The sequence below is a fragment of the Plectropomus leopardus genome, chromosome 23 (assembly GCF_008729295.1).
Source record: "Plectropomus leopardus isolate mb chromosome 23, YSFRI_Pleo_2.0, whole genome shotgun sequence".
Taxonomy (NCBI): Eukaryota; Metazoa; Chordata; class Actinopteri; order Perciformes; family Serranidae; genus Plectropomus; species Plectropomus leopardus.
In genome coordinates this window covers 2,117,620-2,136,738 of record NC_056485.1, presented here as the reverse complement: position 1 = coordinate 2,136,738, position 19,119 = coordinate 2,117,620, and the positions used below count along the sequence as shown (strand labels likewise).

General features: G+C 38.4%; 1 protein-coding gene across 2 annotated transcripts in view; it reads left to right on the top strand.

Moving 5' to 3' along the window:
- Positions 1–19,119, top strand: part of mllt3 (MLLT3 super elongation complex subunit) — a 67,079-nt gene that overhangs the window by 13,538 nt on the left and 34,422 nt on the right. For both annotated transcript variants that reach the window (XM_042512543.1, XM_042512542.1), the window contains exons 3-4: positions 16,930–17,012; positions 18,077–18,220. In XM_042512543.1, the coding sequence (XP_042368477.1) occupies positions 16,930–17,012; positions 18,077–18,220 (227 nt within the window). The remainder of the gene's footprint in view (positions 1–16,929; positions 17,013–18,076; positions 18,221–19,119) is intronic.

The window sequence follows — 19,119 nt, the reverse complement described above, 5'->3', positions numbered from 1 at the left end:
AGCTCGCTCCTCACAATTTATGCTCCACAAGTGCCAAGTTATAGACCTCATTACAGTGCATGAGGCTAATTCTGCAGTAAATATTTGGCTCTGTACAAAAACAAACTGAACCTTCTGTACTGAACAGTTGAGGATGAATACACACACTGTAGCAGCCATATTTGAAATGTATTCTCCTTCCTCTTTCGTTGTGTGTCGAGGATGAGCTCAGGCACACCTATTGAACAGCAGTAAATCATCACCTCATGTGCTCTCAATAGTGGAGTTTGTAAGTGGCTCTGATCTGTTTATGTGATCCCATGAAAATGATTGTAATGGTCCTTACAGTTTAATGTATCCCTTATTTTATGACAGGACCTGCCCGTCCAGTATGCTTCTATTGAGAAATGTTTGGAAGAGCTGTGTGCTGCTTTTCTGAAAGTGAAACAGAGGTAATATTTGATATAATAGGTTAGTCTACATCAGTGATACTTACCTTCAGGCCCACGGGCCAAATCTGGCCCCCGATAGGGTGCTGGTGGCCCCCCAGCCATTTTCTAATTCCCAATAAAAATGAAGTGATTGACACTGGGAATTGTTTTTGTACTTTTAGCATACGTAAGGTGCCAGAGTGCACAAAACAGCATCAAAATAGAGCTTGCTTATTAAAAAAGTGCCAGTGGAGGATCCCCTGCATCCCCTAAAAGAGGTCCTAGCTAAGACCCTAATGTCCTGAAATCCTAGAAACGTTTTGAAGTCCTAGAAATATCCTAAAATCCTAGAAACATCCTAAAAACATCCTAAATTCTTAGAAATGTCGTAAATTCCAGAAACGTCTAAAAGTCCTAGAAATTGCCTAAAAACAAACATCCTAAAATCCAAGAAATGTCCTCAAATCCTCGAAATGTAACTTAAATCCTAGAAATGTCCTAAAATCCTAGAAATGCCCTCAAATCCTACAAACATCCTCAAATCCTCCAAATCGGAGAAATACCCTTGAATCCTAGAAACGTCCTAAATAAAACGTTTATGGGCCTGCTGCGGCTGGCCCCTGGTCATTTTGCAAAACTGCTGCAAAAGAAGTTTAGTATTCCTGGTCTACATCCTGGACAGAACCTGTGTGAGGTTTGTCCAACTTTGTTTTCAAGTGTGTTATTTGTTATTTGCCACATAACTGTTATGGGCTCATTACAGCTCCCATGACTTCTAACTTCAGAAACTGTGAGTTTCATCAACATTTCCACTTGGAAGCTATCTGCAGCTTCAAGTTTACACCTCCTGCCCTCTCCGGGACGCAGAAAATCACTGACTTACACTCACACTTACTCAGAGTATCTCCTTTCCTTAAATAAAGAGTGCTCTGTTCTGTTAGCCAGAATGGCGACAGCATAAGCCCCTCACAGTGCGCACACATACACACAGACACACATACACACATACACAGACAGATTGATGCCTGAATGATTGGGCCAACATGTTAGCCTCTGGCCATCTCCAGGGCTCTGTGAAAACGTTCGCATGAAACCTTTTAACTCCCCTCATCCTCCGCTCAGGCTTAATTTGTGGCTTGTGTGTGCACATACCACATAAGTCAAGTCACTGCAGTGACCTATACATAAGATAGAGATCCTCAGGCTGAAATATGTCTCAGAAGCTGCGCTGCATTCCTTCTTTCTTTGCTGTGGCTTTGCTAATGTGATCTCCCTGAGCTCTGATGATAGCACCAGTGATACCCTGCAGGGGATGAGAAGTGCTTTCCTGTACATGTGTTCATATGTGGTTTCTTTTGTCTTGTGTCTGTGTGAGTAAAGCTTCAAAAAGCAAACAATAGTGACATCATCGTACCAGAACAGTGCATCTTTCATGCACTGTTCTGGTACTGTTCTAAATGTCATCACATCCCTGAAGTACTGTTTAAATACATGAATTAAGAAGAAGGCATAAATCACACGCAGAAGTGCACTGTACTTGTATTAAAAGGCAGCCTAGGGTCGGGCTGCAGGATTATGGCCAAAACGATAATCGCGATTATTTAATTTTGTTGATCTTTGAGTTTCAAGATCACAATTATTTGTGATTAAAATTAATTGTTTTAGCTGACAAAGTACCAGGGTTGGAAATTACACCCATCACCAGCCCAATGCTGGAAAAATATGTAAGTGGCTGCTAGGTTGCTTCAGTCACTAGCCATAAACCTCCCCCAAAACCAATAGATTTTGGAATCTACCAGCCACAGTGGCATGTGGACAAAAAAGTTAATTTCCAACCTTGGCTGTATCTTAAACATTGTGCTACAATTCCACTAGGATGCTTAAAAATGAAATTTTCCTTCCACTAAATTCAGTGCATCTGCTGTGGATACATTGCACGGTAACGGCACTGTAACGTAAGCACCATTATTCTTCATTATCTTTATGCATTCACAATACTGCCGTTTGTGTTTTTTAGGGTGGTTTAAAAAGTTTGTTGTGTTGCTTTGCTGCACAGACACAAGTCTCATGCAGTCTTTCCATATGATCTGTCCTTTGCTATGTCCTCACAGCTGATGAGTTTTGTTTTGCCTGGTTGTGCTGCAGGGTGCATAGCATCATGACAGCTCTTCAGTATTGGAGGCTGGCAGTTAGTTTAGGGAGCACTTAATTTAATATGCTGCAGTCTTCCATGAGTGGAGCATGAATTTTAAATGTTCATATCACAGTCAGTCATGGCCATTTAATTGTGGGTAGCCAAAATCGTGATTGTGTTTAGTATGCCATTATTGTGCAGCCCTAGCCAAATGTAATATTTCATAAAAATCTAACAATTTGTAAATATGCTCTCTGGTTCAAATGAAGCAGGAAACAGGGCTTTCACCCATACAAGTTTTTAAGAGACAAATATTCTAACAGTGTGGCAGCCAATAGCAAAGTGAACTCATATTTGTCATGTTGTCAGGAACACAGCTTTTATGACAATGTATCTCTGTGACTGCTCGATGTGTAAAGAGTAGAGGTGTAACACAGAAGTCACAGTGAAAATCATACCATTACATTATGAGTTGCTGGAAGATCTCAGTATCTTGGACAAATGTGAGGATTTCTGCTCAAATATCATCTGTGAATAGAGACAGGTGCATAATCACACTCAGTGTTCAAAATAAACTTTGTGACTAACAGGCCAAGGGGACTGATAGATTTTAAAAAAATTAAACGGCCGAGCATTCTCTCTACCAGCCAAAACAACAGCAGAGAGCAGCAGACTGGCAGCAAGTAATAATTCAGTTTATTTCAAATTGCATATTTTTAAAGACAAAATATATATACGTATTGGGTATGACTTTTATATTTAATGATTTAAAAATGCTGTATTCAGACAACTTGAAAACGATCACAGACCTGTTGAAGAAGAATGTTATGATGTTTGCTTATGACTATTTGATTTTAAAAGGATTTAACTCAATGTAGAGTTTACGTGATGCATCTGAATTATGATTTATCCTCACATAATTTTACTGATCATCAAGTCTCTTCTGTAGAGGAATTAACATCATATTCTGCATACTCTTATCATGATGGCCCACCAGCAGATGAAGACATGAAATGTAATGCTTTTTCATGCATGTAATATTCATTCATTGTGCAAAATAAGAAAAGAAAAAAACAATTCAACTTATTGTTGATGTTTAGTTCATGTTCACTTTGTCAATTAAAAAGAAAGATTATCACTGTGTTATATTGGCAGAAGTCAAATCTAATCAACACGTTGGCCGATTGCAATATTTTATTTCATAACCTGAATGCAACATGAAGTCCCTGTTGCTGTGAACGTCAAACTCGTCTCTGACACAGACAGGCAACAGAGGACAGAAGCAGTGTGACTAAAAGCAACTCCAAAACGCGGCTCTTTTTTTTTTTTTTTTTTTATCACTTAACTCCGGTACAAACATTTACCAGCCAGGAGGTGTTAATTTTAATCCTGATCACACTGTTTGAAGGGGCAACACGTCAACACAAAGAATTTCCTTCAGCTGCCCATGTCATATCTGAATGTGACGCGAGTAAACGATAAAATCAAGACATCATAAAACATCCATATGTTCTCCCCTCTAAATGGATAGTGCTTTGAAATGCATCACTAAAGCTCAATGAGTAAGTGGATCACCGGACTAAAGGAAACTGTTTTATACGTCACGTCTCAAAAATAAACCGGTCAGTTACCAGTTAATGAGTGTTGGCCAAAATCGAGCGAAACTGACATCCCTAGTTGCAGCGCTGCTCTTAATGGGCTCTACAGTGCAGCATTTGGCTCAACGTCAGTGTGTGAATGCAGATGCTCTCATGCACACTGGCGCGAGTTTTGACATCAGGATTCCCAGAATAATGTTACACATGTCCGGGGCTGAGACTCTTAATCTCAGAAAAATGCTAATATGACAGAAAACCAGCTGACAGTTTAAATCTCATGGCGGTATGATTTGGAGCGGTGGTTAAAAAGGGGAGTTGGAGCCCTGCGAGCCCTGTGTCTGTCAGTTATTAATATTATTGATTAATCTCCGGATGAGTACTGAGGTTTCTTTTCTGCATGTAAACATTTTAAGTTATCATTATCACTGTAAGTATTATTGAATGCTTTACCATGAGAAAGGACCGGTGTGTTGGTAGGAATGTGAGGTGCTGTCCTGTTCCTGCTATACGCCGTTCAGAGACAGCTGAATTTGGACCTGAGCTTGATTTGGCTTGAATTGGCTTGATTTCTTAAAAAAAAAAAAAAAAAAAAAAAACTTGGAAAGAAAGCAACTAGCAGCAAAAGAAGAAATTACCCAAAAATTAGCAAGAAATAAGCAGAGTCAGACTTTAATCATCAGTTGGAGACTCTCAAACAGTTGAGGCTGCTTTAAGTGGAGCAGTTGTTTTTTTCTGTGCAGTGTACTTTTAGGGAAGATTTGGTCCCCAGATTTCCTGCAGAGTGAGCGCTCTGGACTTACACGCTGCTCTTTGCAGCTGCAGACATGCAGGCAGGTGAAGAAGTGGTGAATTAACAGCTCACGGCAACTTAATACGATACAGTGTCTGGCTTTTGTTGATATCTAGAGTCAAAAAAAAAATTGTTGCACATTTGTGATCTGTCATTAGCACCATTAGCTTGTTTACCATATGAAGTGAATGCTGCTGTCACACTGAGCATCCTGCTGAGCCCCTGAGAGAAACATTGTATGAAAAACAAAACAAATCATTGAATATTAAAATTGAACGGCCAATCTGATTTGACCAGCATAATTCTGAGTAGGGTACAGCACTAAAACCAGCCAAAATTACAAAGAAATCCCTGACAATTATTTAAAAAGAAAAGAAAAAAAGTTAAAAAAAAAACAAAAAAACAACAACAAGGAAATGACCTGAAAATGTATAATAATTCTGTAACATAAATTTGAACATGTGATTATGATACATAGAAATATAGATTTTCCCAAGGTTTTTCTTTTTTCCCTAAACATTTTTCCTTAGCTTTTTTAAAAATCATTTTCTAAATCTACAATTTTTTTGCAGTTTGTGGAACATTTCTTACCAAGTTGCTCCCTGCCTTTTGTCCCATGTGTATTTTTTAAAGAAAGTGCATTTATCTGCAGAGGGTTCAAAGGTTTGAATACTTGTGTAAGGCGTCTGAAAGAAGCACACAAAATGCAATGATGCTACATGTTTCAAAGCTTTAAAGCTTCGAGGAGGACAATTTAAATGAATTATTTGTTTATCAAGACCTCATCAGATAGTTGAGTTTTCTTTCTGAAAAGAAAACACAGTTTTGTCATTCCCAAGTCTAAGCTACAGAGTTTGCACACAAAGTAAAGTTTGTCCACAGTCGACACACGTCTGACTGCACTCATTTACTGTATGACTTGCGGCAGTTTGTGACTTGGTGTGTACATTAGGGGCTGAACATGAGGTTGTGTGTGCAGCGTTTTTGGATGAAAACACCCTGCTCTGTGTCTAAAGACCCCTTCCCCACCCCCTCCTTCAGTGTCTGGTAGAAATCAAAGAGCTGCAGGAATTTGCCAGTAATTGTTTTACGATTCCTCAGAAATCATACCTACTTGTATAGACGGAGCACAAAGAAAGCAAGAGGCATGAAAGCTGCAGGCTGGCTGCTGCTGCTGGCATGAAAGGACAGGGAAGGGGAGGAGGTGCAGATAGACGGGGCAGCCACCACCAAATAACAGGAACTGAGCTGTAAATGCCGGCTCTCCTCGCTTCAGTCAATGAAAGGAGGGTGGAGGAAGTGGTTTATTGAAGCATGCTTTATATGGGCTGTCTGTTGGCAGCTCTTTCACCCTTGCTCACTCGGCCCTGCCATAAAACATTTGTCTTTTATTTACAGCACCTCCATGCACCAAAGCTGCAAGATTTGAGTCAGGAATCACTGAAGGAGCCATGAGCTCCCTTTGCATCAGTGCAAGCAACTTTAGCTGTTACTACACCATTTTTTTTATAGTGCTTTAGTTTAATCTATTAGTCCATCAGCAGAAAATAAATCAAATTTAGTCACTGAAGCAGTCATTTGTCAGACAAATGCCAAACATTCATTGGTTGTAGCTAGGGATGTCCCGATCAAGTTTTTTTGCCCTGGATCTCGATCTGAATAATTTGATAGAGTATTTGCTGATACTAATACTTGTATTTACCTGCATAATACCAGTGCACACTTCAAGTACTTTAAAGTTATTAAAATCAGGTCAGTGTAAATGCCTTACAGTGTAATAGCTCTGCAATACAATGCAAGGAAAAAAATGCCTGCATTCATACAGTTCCTTTAGGTTTTTTCTTTTGCTTTTACAAAATAACAAAGTCAACAAGCTTAAAGAAAAAAACATTTATAGGACTCTTACTACAATTCCACTTAGTGCAGCATTTGTTTTCAGTAAGACAACAAAGTAAACAGGCTAATTTTTTAAAATATAACTTCTATTACAATTTCACTGGATGCAGCATTTTTTTAAACAAAATAATAAAGTCAACAAACTAAAAATATATATGACCCTTCTCATAATTTCTCTTAGTGCAGCTTTTTTCCACAAAATAATAAAGTCAACAAACAAAAAAATATATGTGGGGGAAAAGGTTAGAAGCAACTTCATATGAAATGTCTCGCTAATTGCGAAAAAATTGTAAAAGGTGAGAAGAAAATTACCTTAAAAATTGGCTAAACAAAGAGAGAGAATCTTATCAAAATTTTTTAAACAACTAAAGGAAAATACCAAAAAACTATAAAATTATATTTAGATTTATTATAAATAGCCAGAAGGCTATTTTTAATCTGTAGTCCCTTGGCCAAGGTATTACACAAAGATTTAAAAACCAACAAAGCAAAAGAACAAAGAAAAAACGGCATACAATTTAAAATACTTTATTTTATTTTAGCACTTTTTTGGGTCATTTCCTGTTTTGTTTTTTTCTTTTCTTTCTTTTATTTAATTTAATTTCTGTTAATTTTCTTGTAACTTTTATGAATTCTTGCAAATTTTTTTGCTCTTTCTTTTTTTTAAGTTACCCATTGCCTGCTTTCCATGTTTTTGAAAGAAATAATGTCAAATTCAGGTTGCAAGGGGTTAATGAACCCTAAATATCAAGTCCTTATGGTGAGATTGCCTTCTGTGCTACTGAGTGTATATGATCTGCTCCCCAGACGATGATGAGTACAGTCTATGAGTTTCCTTTTGCACCGTCCTCAGGCTAAAATATAGGCTATGCATGCAGGATATCTCCTAATCTACTGCAAGTTTACTGTGAACATTTCCCCAGCTTCCTGATCAGATGACCCCTTTTGATTTTAATGATGCCATAACCTGTCTGTAAGCGCCCTCTGAGGATCTAAAGGCTGTTGGTGAAATCAGCAGTAGATTTAGCACAGCAGCATGTTCTCCAGCATGTCTGTACATGTGAGGTGGAAGGGAGGCCCAGCTATACACTCTGAGGCTGCATAGCAGCCCTCATGCATATATGGATCTAGAGTTACATTCAAAAAATCAATGAAGCTGTTACTGTAATCTTGTGTGGATAACCTTCTACAAAATGTTACATTGAGGCAAATGTAATTTCTGTAGCTGTCATAGCTCTAACATGTGTTGATGGTTTGTTTACCATCACGTACATTTCTTCATTTTCTCCACACTCCTTTCCTTCATGTTAGACAGCTACCTGAAATTATGTTTCAGAAGAGTTTAAATCTCATATCACTTTTCAAGATACAGCTTTAAAAATAATTATACATTAATGTTATTTTATATTTTCATTTCAATTTTTTAACCAATATTAGTCCTAATAATAAATATCAAATGTTCATTAATTTTCAAAAATTTAACACTTTAGATGTCAGGTATTTGTCACAATGCCTCAATGTTTTTAAACAAAAACAAATCACAAAAATTAATTATTTCAATATACTACATGCAAAGTAGAATTTTTTTAGAATCACATCCTGGTATATGTCAATGATTAGTAGCAACATTAATTGTGACAATGCACCCATTGGAAATAGCATGTATTTTCTCGATAGGCTAAATATGATAAAAAAAGACATTGGAAATCAGTAAAAATGACAAATTCCATGCCAAAAGCCCAGAGTGACACCCAGAAATAATATAATGCTTTTTTTCAGTTTGAATCGGTGTCAATGGAGCATTTTTTGCGCTGAACAGTATTAGGGCAAACATTTTGTTTTCACAGTGTATTTTAGACTTATTGTAGCTGGGAATTCCAAGATTACACAAAAATACAGTCTTGCCATAATTTATGCTATATGCATGAAAACAGCCAAAATGATCAAAAGAAGAGAACAACGCAAAGAGCGGAAAATGTGCCCAATATTAAGTCACATTTACCATACTGTAGGTCTTTGAGCATATTGTGTATTCCTATACCAATCATTATCAGCTGCACAGTGCACAGACACATCTTGTAAACTGGGCGACTCTCTGAAAGACCCTTGAGAAGATCAAATATCAGAACATACACACATAATGGTTCTCAAGGGAGGTCTGGGAGTCTGTTGGCAGCACCTTATCCTACCGTGTGTGATTTTTGGCTGTGACTTATCAGGAGCACTCCCATGAGCATCCACTGCACCCCCATTTCTCAGTTTTTGGTCCCTTGAGGTGGGTGTGACATGTGCTTTTATTATAGGATGTGCATGGTGTTGTGCTGTTGGTGGGGTGGGAGGAGGATTCTGTCCATAATCTGGATTATTTCAAATCAGTTCCAGTTAAACAGAATGCTGATGAGAAGTAAAAGTATATGCAATTTTCAACCCCTGTGCAACTTTTAACCTGCCACCTGTGGGGCCACTTATCTACTAGTTGGCTTCCCACACAAACTTGGATGTTCCTTGTGTTCTCCTCTTTAAACTCTGCAGATTAATCTGGAGCCCGTTTGTGTTCTGGGGTCTTGCTGTTAGCTGATTAGTGTGAGGTCGTCTGGTTCAGCAGAGCTCCTGCAGGACTGTTCAGAAGAGTCTAGTGTGACGTTGTTTTTAAGGGACTGTGCTCAGTCAACCAGAGACCCCATAGTTACTGAGCTGCTAATCACCCCCCTCCTGTGTTGGAGGTTTCTATCATGGCTACTCAGTGTTTTTAGGCTGCTACACTGTCATATGACTGTGGTTTGTTCCAGGGAGTGATTAGTACTCTGCTCCAAGTGTTAGGTTGTGTTCCAAAGACTTTTTCATGAGATTGATGCTTGAAATGTTTATTTCTTTTTGTTTATCTCCTTGGTGTACAAAGTAGACAACTACAGCATAGACGACGAGCGATTTCTCTTTCACAGGGCCAGGTGATTGTGAATACCAGCTAAGTTTGTCTTTTTCTTTGTGCTGCTTCTTTGAGGTTGGCTTGGTTTGTTAGGACTCTTGCTGGGTATCGTTTAAAAACGGAGGATACCAGTACCGATTAGTAGGGATTGATGGATAATCGGCCTGGCCGAGTATCGGGGCCGATATTTGGCATTTTGCAGATTGTCTGTATTGGCATTTTATTTTAACACTCATCAATATAAAATGAATTAGTTAAAAGTGCACTACTTTGGCTCCGCTGCAGCTGTGTATCTGCCTCTGGCCTGTCTTCACCAAAGACTGTATATAAAGATGGACGACGGCGCGCACACGCTTATCCCGCAATGCTAAAGAAAGGATTCAGAAGAGCATTATGGGAGTATTACACTCAACCAACAGCAGGGAAGACAGTCTGCAATACATGCAGAGAAAGTGTGAGCATAGGAGGAACTTCACTTTGTAAAACCTTAGGGAGCTTTATAAAAAAAAGTTGTTGGGAACATGCTGTATGTGATGTTGAAAGTTTCAGTTTTGATTAAATGTTTGCTTAAGGCTTTTAAGCAAAGTTTTGTGTACGAGTTTAATATATTGTATATTACAAATTCTAAATATTGTATAGGTTCTTTCCGATTTTTCGAAACCCAAAAATCAACGGTTGAGCTTATCGATACTGCTGTCGAGTCCCGTGGGTCCTACAAGATAACATTACATCTCGAGTCAAGTCACGTCATTTAATTCAATTTTATTCAATCACTGGTTTGCAAACAATTGTCCAATAACGTTTTTGGATGCAACTGAATTTTGCCAGCCAACAGGTATTAAACCAAGCCAAAAAGAAATCAGGTGGTCAGGTGCTTGTGATGATGTCTGAATGTGTGAAGAGGTCTAAAGTTTTGCCAAAGCAAAAGATATGGAGGAAGAGAAATGCAATTCATCTTGCAAAATAATTTCTTCTAAGTGGGGGGGACACAACCTCCACGGCGGAGCACATCAACATTGTGCATCAGATTAAACCTAAATGCAGAACCTTCCACTGTCTTCAGGCTGAAAAAAACTCCTTTAACTCCATCAGCTGCTGCTGCTCAGTCTTCATCATCATCCTCTCAGAGCAGCAGTGAAACACACCCAAACTTTGCAGCACGTCCCATCAGTTAAAAATATAAATCCAGAGTTGAAATCTGAGTTAAATTCAGCAGGATAAGAGCCAGTTAGCTAAATAAACGAGGTTCCAAAAGGTTTCACTGTGATATGTTCAAGGTTGGCACAGTAAAATGACTATTAGGCAAAGGTAAATAAAAAGTCATAATGATTTGTTCAAAAGTTACATCAAGAAAAAGAAAATGTAGTTTTTGGTGAGAAACTTGAATAATACAGTTTTTTGGGTGAGAAATTAGTTTTCCCAGCAATATAAAACAGATATTAGAGATGGAATTACAACCTGTTTAACATCCTGTTATGAGGTCTAATCATCTTAATTAGAACTACTGATGCCAAGATTTATCAAAGTATTTAAATTAAAATATTAAAATTCAAAAAAAAAAATTACGCCTTGTCTTTCCACCAAATAATAGAAAAGTATGGATAGTGGCGTCGATAAAGACTGATCATTAAGGAGTCTGGATAATGTTATTAATATCAATAAAATTAACGATCCCCATCCCTAATTATTGGAAGGAGTTTTATAAGGAAAATGTGGTAATGAAAGCATTGTAACCAAGAATAGTGATAAACTAAAGCTGTGATTTTAGTATAAACTCGTCAGCGTTGTGTGCTTGATGTAAACAACCATGCTTTTTCTGTCTCGCCAATTTGCTGAATAACTGATGCTGATGTGACCGGCTCCATTAGGAAGAGCAGGGATTAATAGTAAATCAGCGAGTCACTAAAGAATTTCTTATTTCTAGTCTTTTGTTTTATGGTGAGGCCTGCCGTCTAGGCCGGCCTCATTACAAAGCAGTCTGTGGAGAAAGGGCAAATACATAGTGACTGGCATTGTTCTGTGATTGGCATCTTGGTTTAAACCAAGGCCATGTTAATAAACCACATGGCCCTGTCTCTCTTTGAAAGCCTCTGCGACCACTGGCAAGTTTTCCGTTACAGGTCAGTGGTCGCTTTGTGCATCTCTGCCTCTCAGACGCTCCTCCAGATAACGGTAACCTTTTCAACCTGAACCGCTGAACCCCGGCCAAGACGCTGGCCTGACTTCTCCTGCACATTAGCTGCCTTTCCTCTTGTGTCTTCATACAGCTTCAGGGCTTTTCTCTCATTGTAAACACAACTTGAGTTATCCATGGATTTTAAGTTACAGCACCAGTACAGTTTGTACAGTATTCAGTGTTCAGTGTTGCTATTGCTAAAATGTATTATCGTTTTTAATTCCCAATAAAAGGCAGGTCAGGGAGGTGCCATCTTCAAAACATGAAACACATGCAGGCTGCTGAAGCCACATATTGTCTCAAAATCAATTTAGTTTCATATCTAATAATGCCTCAATAATGACTAAGCTCATTAAATATATTCATTTTGCTGTGTGAAATACAACCTTTGTGCCTTTTCCTGGAAAGCTGATGTTTTATTGTATAGAAATATAATTTTTAGGGTTGCGACAAGCTGAGTTTTTCTTTCTGTAAATCATTGTTTGGTCTATAAAACTTAAAAAATTAAAAATGCCCATAAAAATCCCCGGAGTTCAAATACACTCAGTTTACAGTGATATAAAATGGAGACAGCAGGGTGCCAATTAATTGGCAGTTATAAATAAATCGAACATGTGAAATCGATAGATGATGAAATGCTGTCGAAGTTCATGCAATATGTTGCTGTGAGCTTTGATTGAGGAAAAACACATTTGGTATTGTTTGAAATAAGCAAAGTTTTGTGTTTTTTCAAATAGCAATTGATCTATTAATGAGCCATTTATTTTAAAAATAATCAATGAATAAAGGTACATACAATTTGCAAACCTAAAGTGCACCCTTTCAAAGAACAGTGAACTTTTAATTTTCGGGAACACTAAGACATTTGAATTGGAATATGAAAATAAAATATCTAATTTATTTAATAAAAAAGCAATTAACAGCTGTTAATATGTACAGTAAAGTATATGTAAATGACAGTACCCATATAGGAGTAGCCCAAAACAACTAAGTTTGAGACTTAACCCTTTAAAACCTGGATCAGCATCCCTCTTCGTTTGCTGCTTTCAGACGTCTTTCACCAGCATTTTAACCTTTGAACCCCGATCACATTGGTTTGTCAGTCAGAAATATGGGAACAAAAACAATCGGCAATATGGCAAGATATGTCCTGCAACTGTCAAGAAATTTAGTTTATTTCATGTTTTTTTTTGTTTGTTTTTAAAGCTAGGGGAAAATGTCCAGAGAACTATATATCTATAATAAGCATAATCATATTTTTTGAATTATTTTACAGAATTACTATAATTTGCGAGAGATCTCATTAACTGACATTTTTTTTTATCCAGGACCCCCCCCCCCTTTTTTTTTTTTTTTTTTTTTAATTTTTGCACATTTTTAAGGGAATTTGATTTTGCTATTTATTAATTTCTGGGTGATGCCTCTTACATGGGTCAATGTTTTCTTCCCATGTTTTTGAAAGAAATCAAAGAAATTTGCCCAGGTTTCAGAGGGTTTAGATACAAAAACAAAAAAAAAGAATCTGCATTGTAGCGATGATTCAGTTGTTGAAAAAGCTGTTTTCATGACTGTTTAATTCTGTCATTGACTGCTGACATCTCACTCCTCTGATCTGGCTGGCAGTGCCACAAGGTCTGCAGACATCAGCTCGACTTAAACAACAAGCCTTTACGTCTGTTTCAGGACACATTTCGGTGTTTGTCTTAGCTCATAAACTGACATCCATTGAAAAGTCTCATTTTGTACACGAGCGTTTTCACATTAATTCAATAACTATCATGTTACGATCCACTAAAGGTAAGCACGATGTCACATAAATAAATCACCATTATCCTTTTGTTGACTTTGAGGGAGCTGGGAGGGACAGTCTGGCAAAGGTCTGGCCTGAGTTTTGGTCCGTCTTCTGCAAAGCGTCATACCACACCACGCGCATTTCAAAAGCGGAGCATTTTACCTTCCTGATTTAGTTGATATGGACATTTTTTCCGCGATATTCTGTACTTCAATCATAAGTTCATGAGAAGGCTGCATGGTAATTTTTGTATTTTGTCTGTTTTAATCTTGTTTATTGTTGTCATATCCTACTTAGTTGTGCTGACTCTTCTGAGGGTGCACAGAAGAGTGCAGATATATTTGTTTAGGTTGTGCTTTCTTGTTTTAAAAGGAGAATCCACATTGTAGTGAAACCCGTCACCATCCATTGTCTATGTGTATGTTTTGATCCAATTCCCTTGTCTACAGAATGTATTTTTTTGTCTGTCTCTTGATTTCTAATTTCTACCCTTATTTTTTTATGTTTGTATCTATTTAATTTGTCCTCTTTTTTTCTTTTTTCACACCTATTTAATCTATCATTTTTATTTTTATCTTTTATTCATCTTTTTATTATTTATTTATTTTCCCTTTTTACAACATTGAAAGGTCTTTATGTTCATTTGGTTGTGTATTCTGTTTTTGTATCTTCACATAAACTAATGAAAAGAGAATTACAAAAAAAATTGAAAGGAAAATCCTGCATAGGTCTGATTTTAATTTGGAGTTGTGCAAGTATACTGTAGCTTCACTGAACATATCTCAGCATGACATCACATGTACCCAGTTATCCATGCAAATAAGAAAAATATACCAGCACATGTACAGAGTTTATGTGCTTGAGTGTGATTTTTCTTTCCATTATGGGGTGGTTGGGCTCATCTCCCTCTCCACCGCGGTTTATATAAAGGTGTGGGAGTGAATGGGCTCTTTTAGCTGGCTGTAATTGAACCTGACCCACTTGCACAATTAACTCTAACCCATAATATTTGCTCAGTGGTATTGGGTTTTGGATGGCTTGGCCCCAGCAGTGAGGTCGAATCCGTGTAGTCAGCTGAGCCATCAATCACTGCTGCTCCCTGAAGGGGCGGGGCTCCAAAATGAAACAAGAGAGCACAGCGATGATTAGATTGGTGCCAAAGAGTGGTCAGTGCTGAGGATGACTCAAGATGTTTCCAAGCTCTCCTTCATTATTGAAAGTTAGCTTATAAACTCATAACATTGTTCCTTTGAGACTTCCATTGACATTCCATCATTCTACTCCAGCAGCACACTGTGTCCACTGTAGCACTGAGCAGCGCACTTCCCTCTGTTTTTCTTGTGTGTGTGTGTGTGTCGGGGAGGTAACTGATCATTTGATCTGGTCAGTGCTGATCAGTTCGATGGATGAGAGGAGCCGCTGCTAGACATTGAGTCAAAGTAAAATTTTAGACCCAGCAAAATAAACCATTAAGGTTCATTTTCACTACACCTGATGTTCCGCTGCTCTTTCTGTGACAACAGTATGCTCTGCACTCCAACAGTGCAATGCTATAAATAATTGAATGCTTTATGTATTTTAACAGTGTTCCCAATGAACAGTCCAGCTCCAAAAGTAGAAAATCTAATTGTGACAGCAGATGTTTTGATCTTTTCTTCACTTGAAAGAACTGGTCAAATCAGCCTGAGTAATTTTCACTCTGGTTGCCACAGACATGTGCATCCTTCAATATCCTCCATTCATGCCTTGCATCCCAATGCACAAAAAAACGCAGCTAACAACCATTTTTTTTTTAAGGATCATTTTTAGGGCTTTTTCTCTTTATTTTCATGGGACAGCATAAGTTTGACAGCAGGAGAGAGAGAGGTTGACATGCAGCAAAGGGCCGAGGCTGGAATCAAACCTGTAACCACTGTGGCACGGAGGTAGCCTCTGTACATGGGTTACCCACTCTACTGGGCGTCATGACATCTGGCTTTTTAATGCAGTGGGAATGCGTACGATCAGCATTCACACACGGGTCAAATGACTTTGCAGTGGACACGGGTTTTTATTGCCTCCAGCTCTGATCGGCATTTATGGGAACACAACACCCAGGTGGATGCGGTAATCTCAGCTCCTTAACTGGCGAGATGCAATGACCCACTGTCACTAATTACAGTCCAACATTTTGCTAAAACATCATTGCAAATTAGTCTGCATCGAATTTGGAAGAGACTGAATATTTAGGACACACACACACACACACACACAAAAGCTGACAGAAAGGCAGACTTGTGTGTTGCAGTGTGTGTGTTCGCTGGCAGTAGGAAAGTAGTCTATTCCAGATATTGAGTGGGTTTACCCGTGTTTGAAAAACCTGCCTGCATGCACTAATTTCAGACATTAAGTTATTTCTAGTTTTATTTATTTATTTGTTTAGTAACACTATTACTTATCTTGCGCTGCTGGACCTGAGCCACAAGTTTCGTTCTTTTCATGTGTCAACATGTAGGACATGGCAGTAAATTGAACCTTGAACCTTGGAAAGGGGTAAGAGTGAGATGATCTAAAAATGAACAAAAGCCACAACCTGCTTTATCTGTTCCTCCAGTATTAACAGCCCAGGTCTCCGCACACAGGGACTTAATTGGTACCCTTCTGAGTCCACTGGGAGAGAGGCTGACAAACACACACCTCTGGGAGAGAACACCTGAGCTCCAGCAGAGTTTGTTTGTCTTAAAAGTACCTTGGGGATAAGGGGGAAGTCTTCTCTTGTCATGAGCAGGGTGAATTCTCAAGCTTGAAAGGCCCTGCTTCTAATTTGCACCTCAGTTTTTGCACGATATCAGTGCAGACAATGGAAATGGCAGTTAATGAGACCTCATGAGGATGCAGATGCAGCTTAGTGCTCAGTTCATTGGGTGAGAAGACTTTCAGGAGCAAAGGCAACAATTACATGTATTAGTAATATTTCTGTGTCCAGAATAGTGAGAGAACGTGATAATTGTAATAATGGTACGGACTGTAGGTGTTCGTCAGAGCGCCTGTCCCCCAGCAACACATACACACACACACACACACACACACAGTGCTGCTGTGCACTGAGGCATCTGCTTTACATTTTCTGCAACTAAATGAATTTAAAGCGGTCTCTGCATTTTGTTGGTCCCCTTGTGTTGAAGGTCAACGGCCTCTCTTTAATGGCAAATTTCTCTTTCATTTCAGTGTGCAAGGATCCACCATACAAAGTGGAAGAGTCTGGATACGCAGGCTTCATCTTGCCTATTGAAGTTTACTTCAAAAATAAGGTACATTGAGCTATTTATTAAATTTATTCTGAGTCTCTTTCAGTGTCTTCATGTGCATGTTCTACTAGTTTTATTGTGGTTGTCTGACAGTATGAGAATGTTTCAATAAGGTTTTTTACTTTGGGGTTTAGATTATATTGACATACATCTGTAGAGTTTTTACCCATACTCCATTTTGATTATTTTGATTATTTTATAGTGGATAGCTGAGGGGTGACATGAAATTAGCCACTGGCCGATCTCAAACCAGGAACATTTATCTAAATATAAGGCATTAACTGATATTGACATGTTTTTAATCAATCTTTAAACTATCTTATAAATGCTAAGACAAGGAGAGGAGAATTTTCATGGGTTTTTACCGATTGTAAAAACAATGAAATCACTAATGGGAACCCAAAGGATAGAATGTCAGAATTGACTTGAGTTTCAGTATCTGCATTAACCCTCTGAAACCTGAGCAAATTGACTTGATTTCTTGCAAAAACATAGAGAGAAGACAATGAGCACCTTGAAAAAAAAACAAAAGTTTGCCAAACATTTGCAAAAAAAATGTTAAAGAAAGTTACCTGAAAATATGCAAAAAAAACTTGAAAAAAGAAAATTACCTGAAAAAATGTGCTTAAAGCTTTTTTGAAACCTGAGCAAATTGACTTGATTTCTTGCAAAAACATGGGCAGAAGGCAAATGGCAACTTTCTACCTCAAAATTATGACTTTTTGTGTCATAATTTCAACTTTTCATTTCATATTTTTGACTTTTTATCTCATATTTTTGACTTGGTTTCATAATTTGTTTTTTCTATCATAATTATGACCTTGTTATCATTTTGACTTTTCATCTCATAATTTTGACTTTGATCCCCTTTTATTATCAAGGCTGAGTTTTGCTCTTGTTTTTTTCTTTCACTGGTGGAGATGGGTCCGGCAGAAACACGTTTGTGTTTGGATGTGGCTGCAGTGTTGAGGTGATGCAGCGTGGTGTTGTTAATGTTCAGTCCTGATAGACTGACAGTGACTGTTCTCCTTTTCTCCCTCTCTGGGTGAATCTCCACTTCTCCTCAGGAAGAACCCAAGAAAGTTCGCTTTGATTATGACCTGTTCCTCCACCTGGAGGGCCACCCACCTGTCAATCATCTCCGCTGTGAGAAGCTCACCTTCAACAACCCAACGGAGGAGTTTCGGAGGAAGCTATTGAAAGCCGGAGGGGTAGGAGTGGGAGGAGGGGGCAGGGCCTTGACTGACAATTCCTATTGCAGTACACCAACCTCTGCTGCAGCCTGCCCAGAAGGAAAAACTCTCATCTTTATTTTTATTGGGAAAGTTGATGGGAGTTCAGTGTGTGTGTTCAGAAACACTCCTGTACGCATAGATACAGTTCTATACAATCAGCCTGCTGTTTTCAGCTGAGAACATTAAATTATTGAGTCAAGCCACTCATTATTACACAGACTAAGATTCCTGGTCCAGATAAGAGACAAATAATACTGTCACCATTTCCCATCAAAAAACTTGGCACTCAGATATTCTTTTTTTTTTTTTTTTTTTGCAAAGGGTGAATGCCATTTAAGTGTTTGTGATCCTGCTACTGTGCCTGTCACACACACAGTGACAGGAATGATCATTTTACCCAACAATTATTATATATACAGGTTTATTAACTGATTGGAGACATTTCAGCTCACCCTGAGTGGAGCACTGTCCTGCAGCACAGAGCAGGTGAATTTCAATATCTTCCAGTAATGAGGACACGTATGCTTTCAGACGCACAGCAAAATTTAACAGACTAATTAAGAACACCGGACATCAACTGTTGCAGTTTTTTAACTTCACAAACTATACAGTGTCACCACTGCCGACAAGCAGTCGAAGCCTCACCACGCTCTTTCTCACCGAACACTGAAGCACTGTAATTGCATCTCTCTCTCTCCCTCTCTCTCTGTCTCTCTCTCCTGAAATGCTGAAATCTGTTGGGGGTTGGGATCCAATCTCTTCCTCACTTCCCTCATCTGTGAAGTGCACGGTCACTCCCCACAGTGAAGCTGTGAAGCGCACAACTTTATTCTCGTGATATTAGGAGTTTATTCTGAAAAATTGCATCTTTTTTC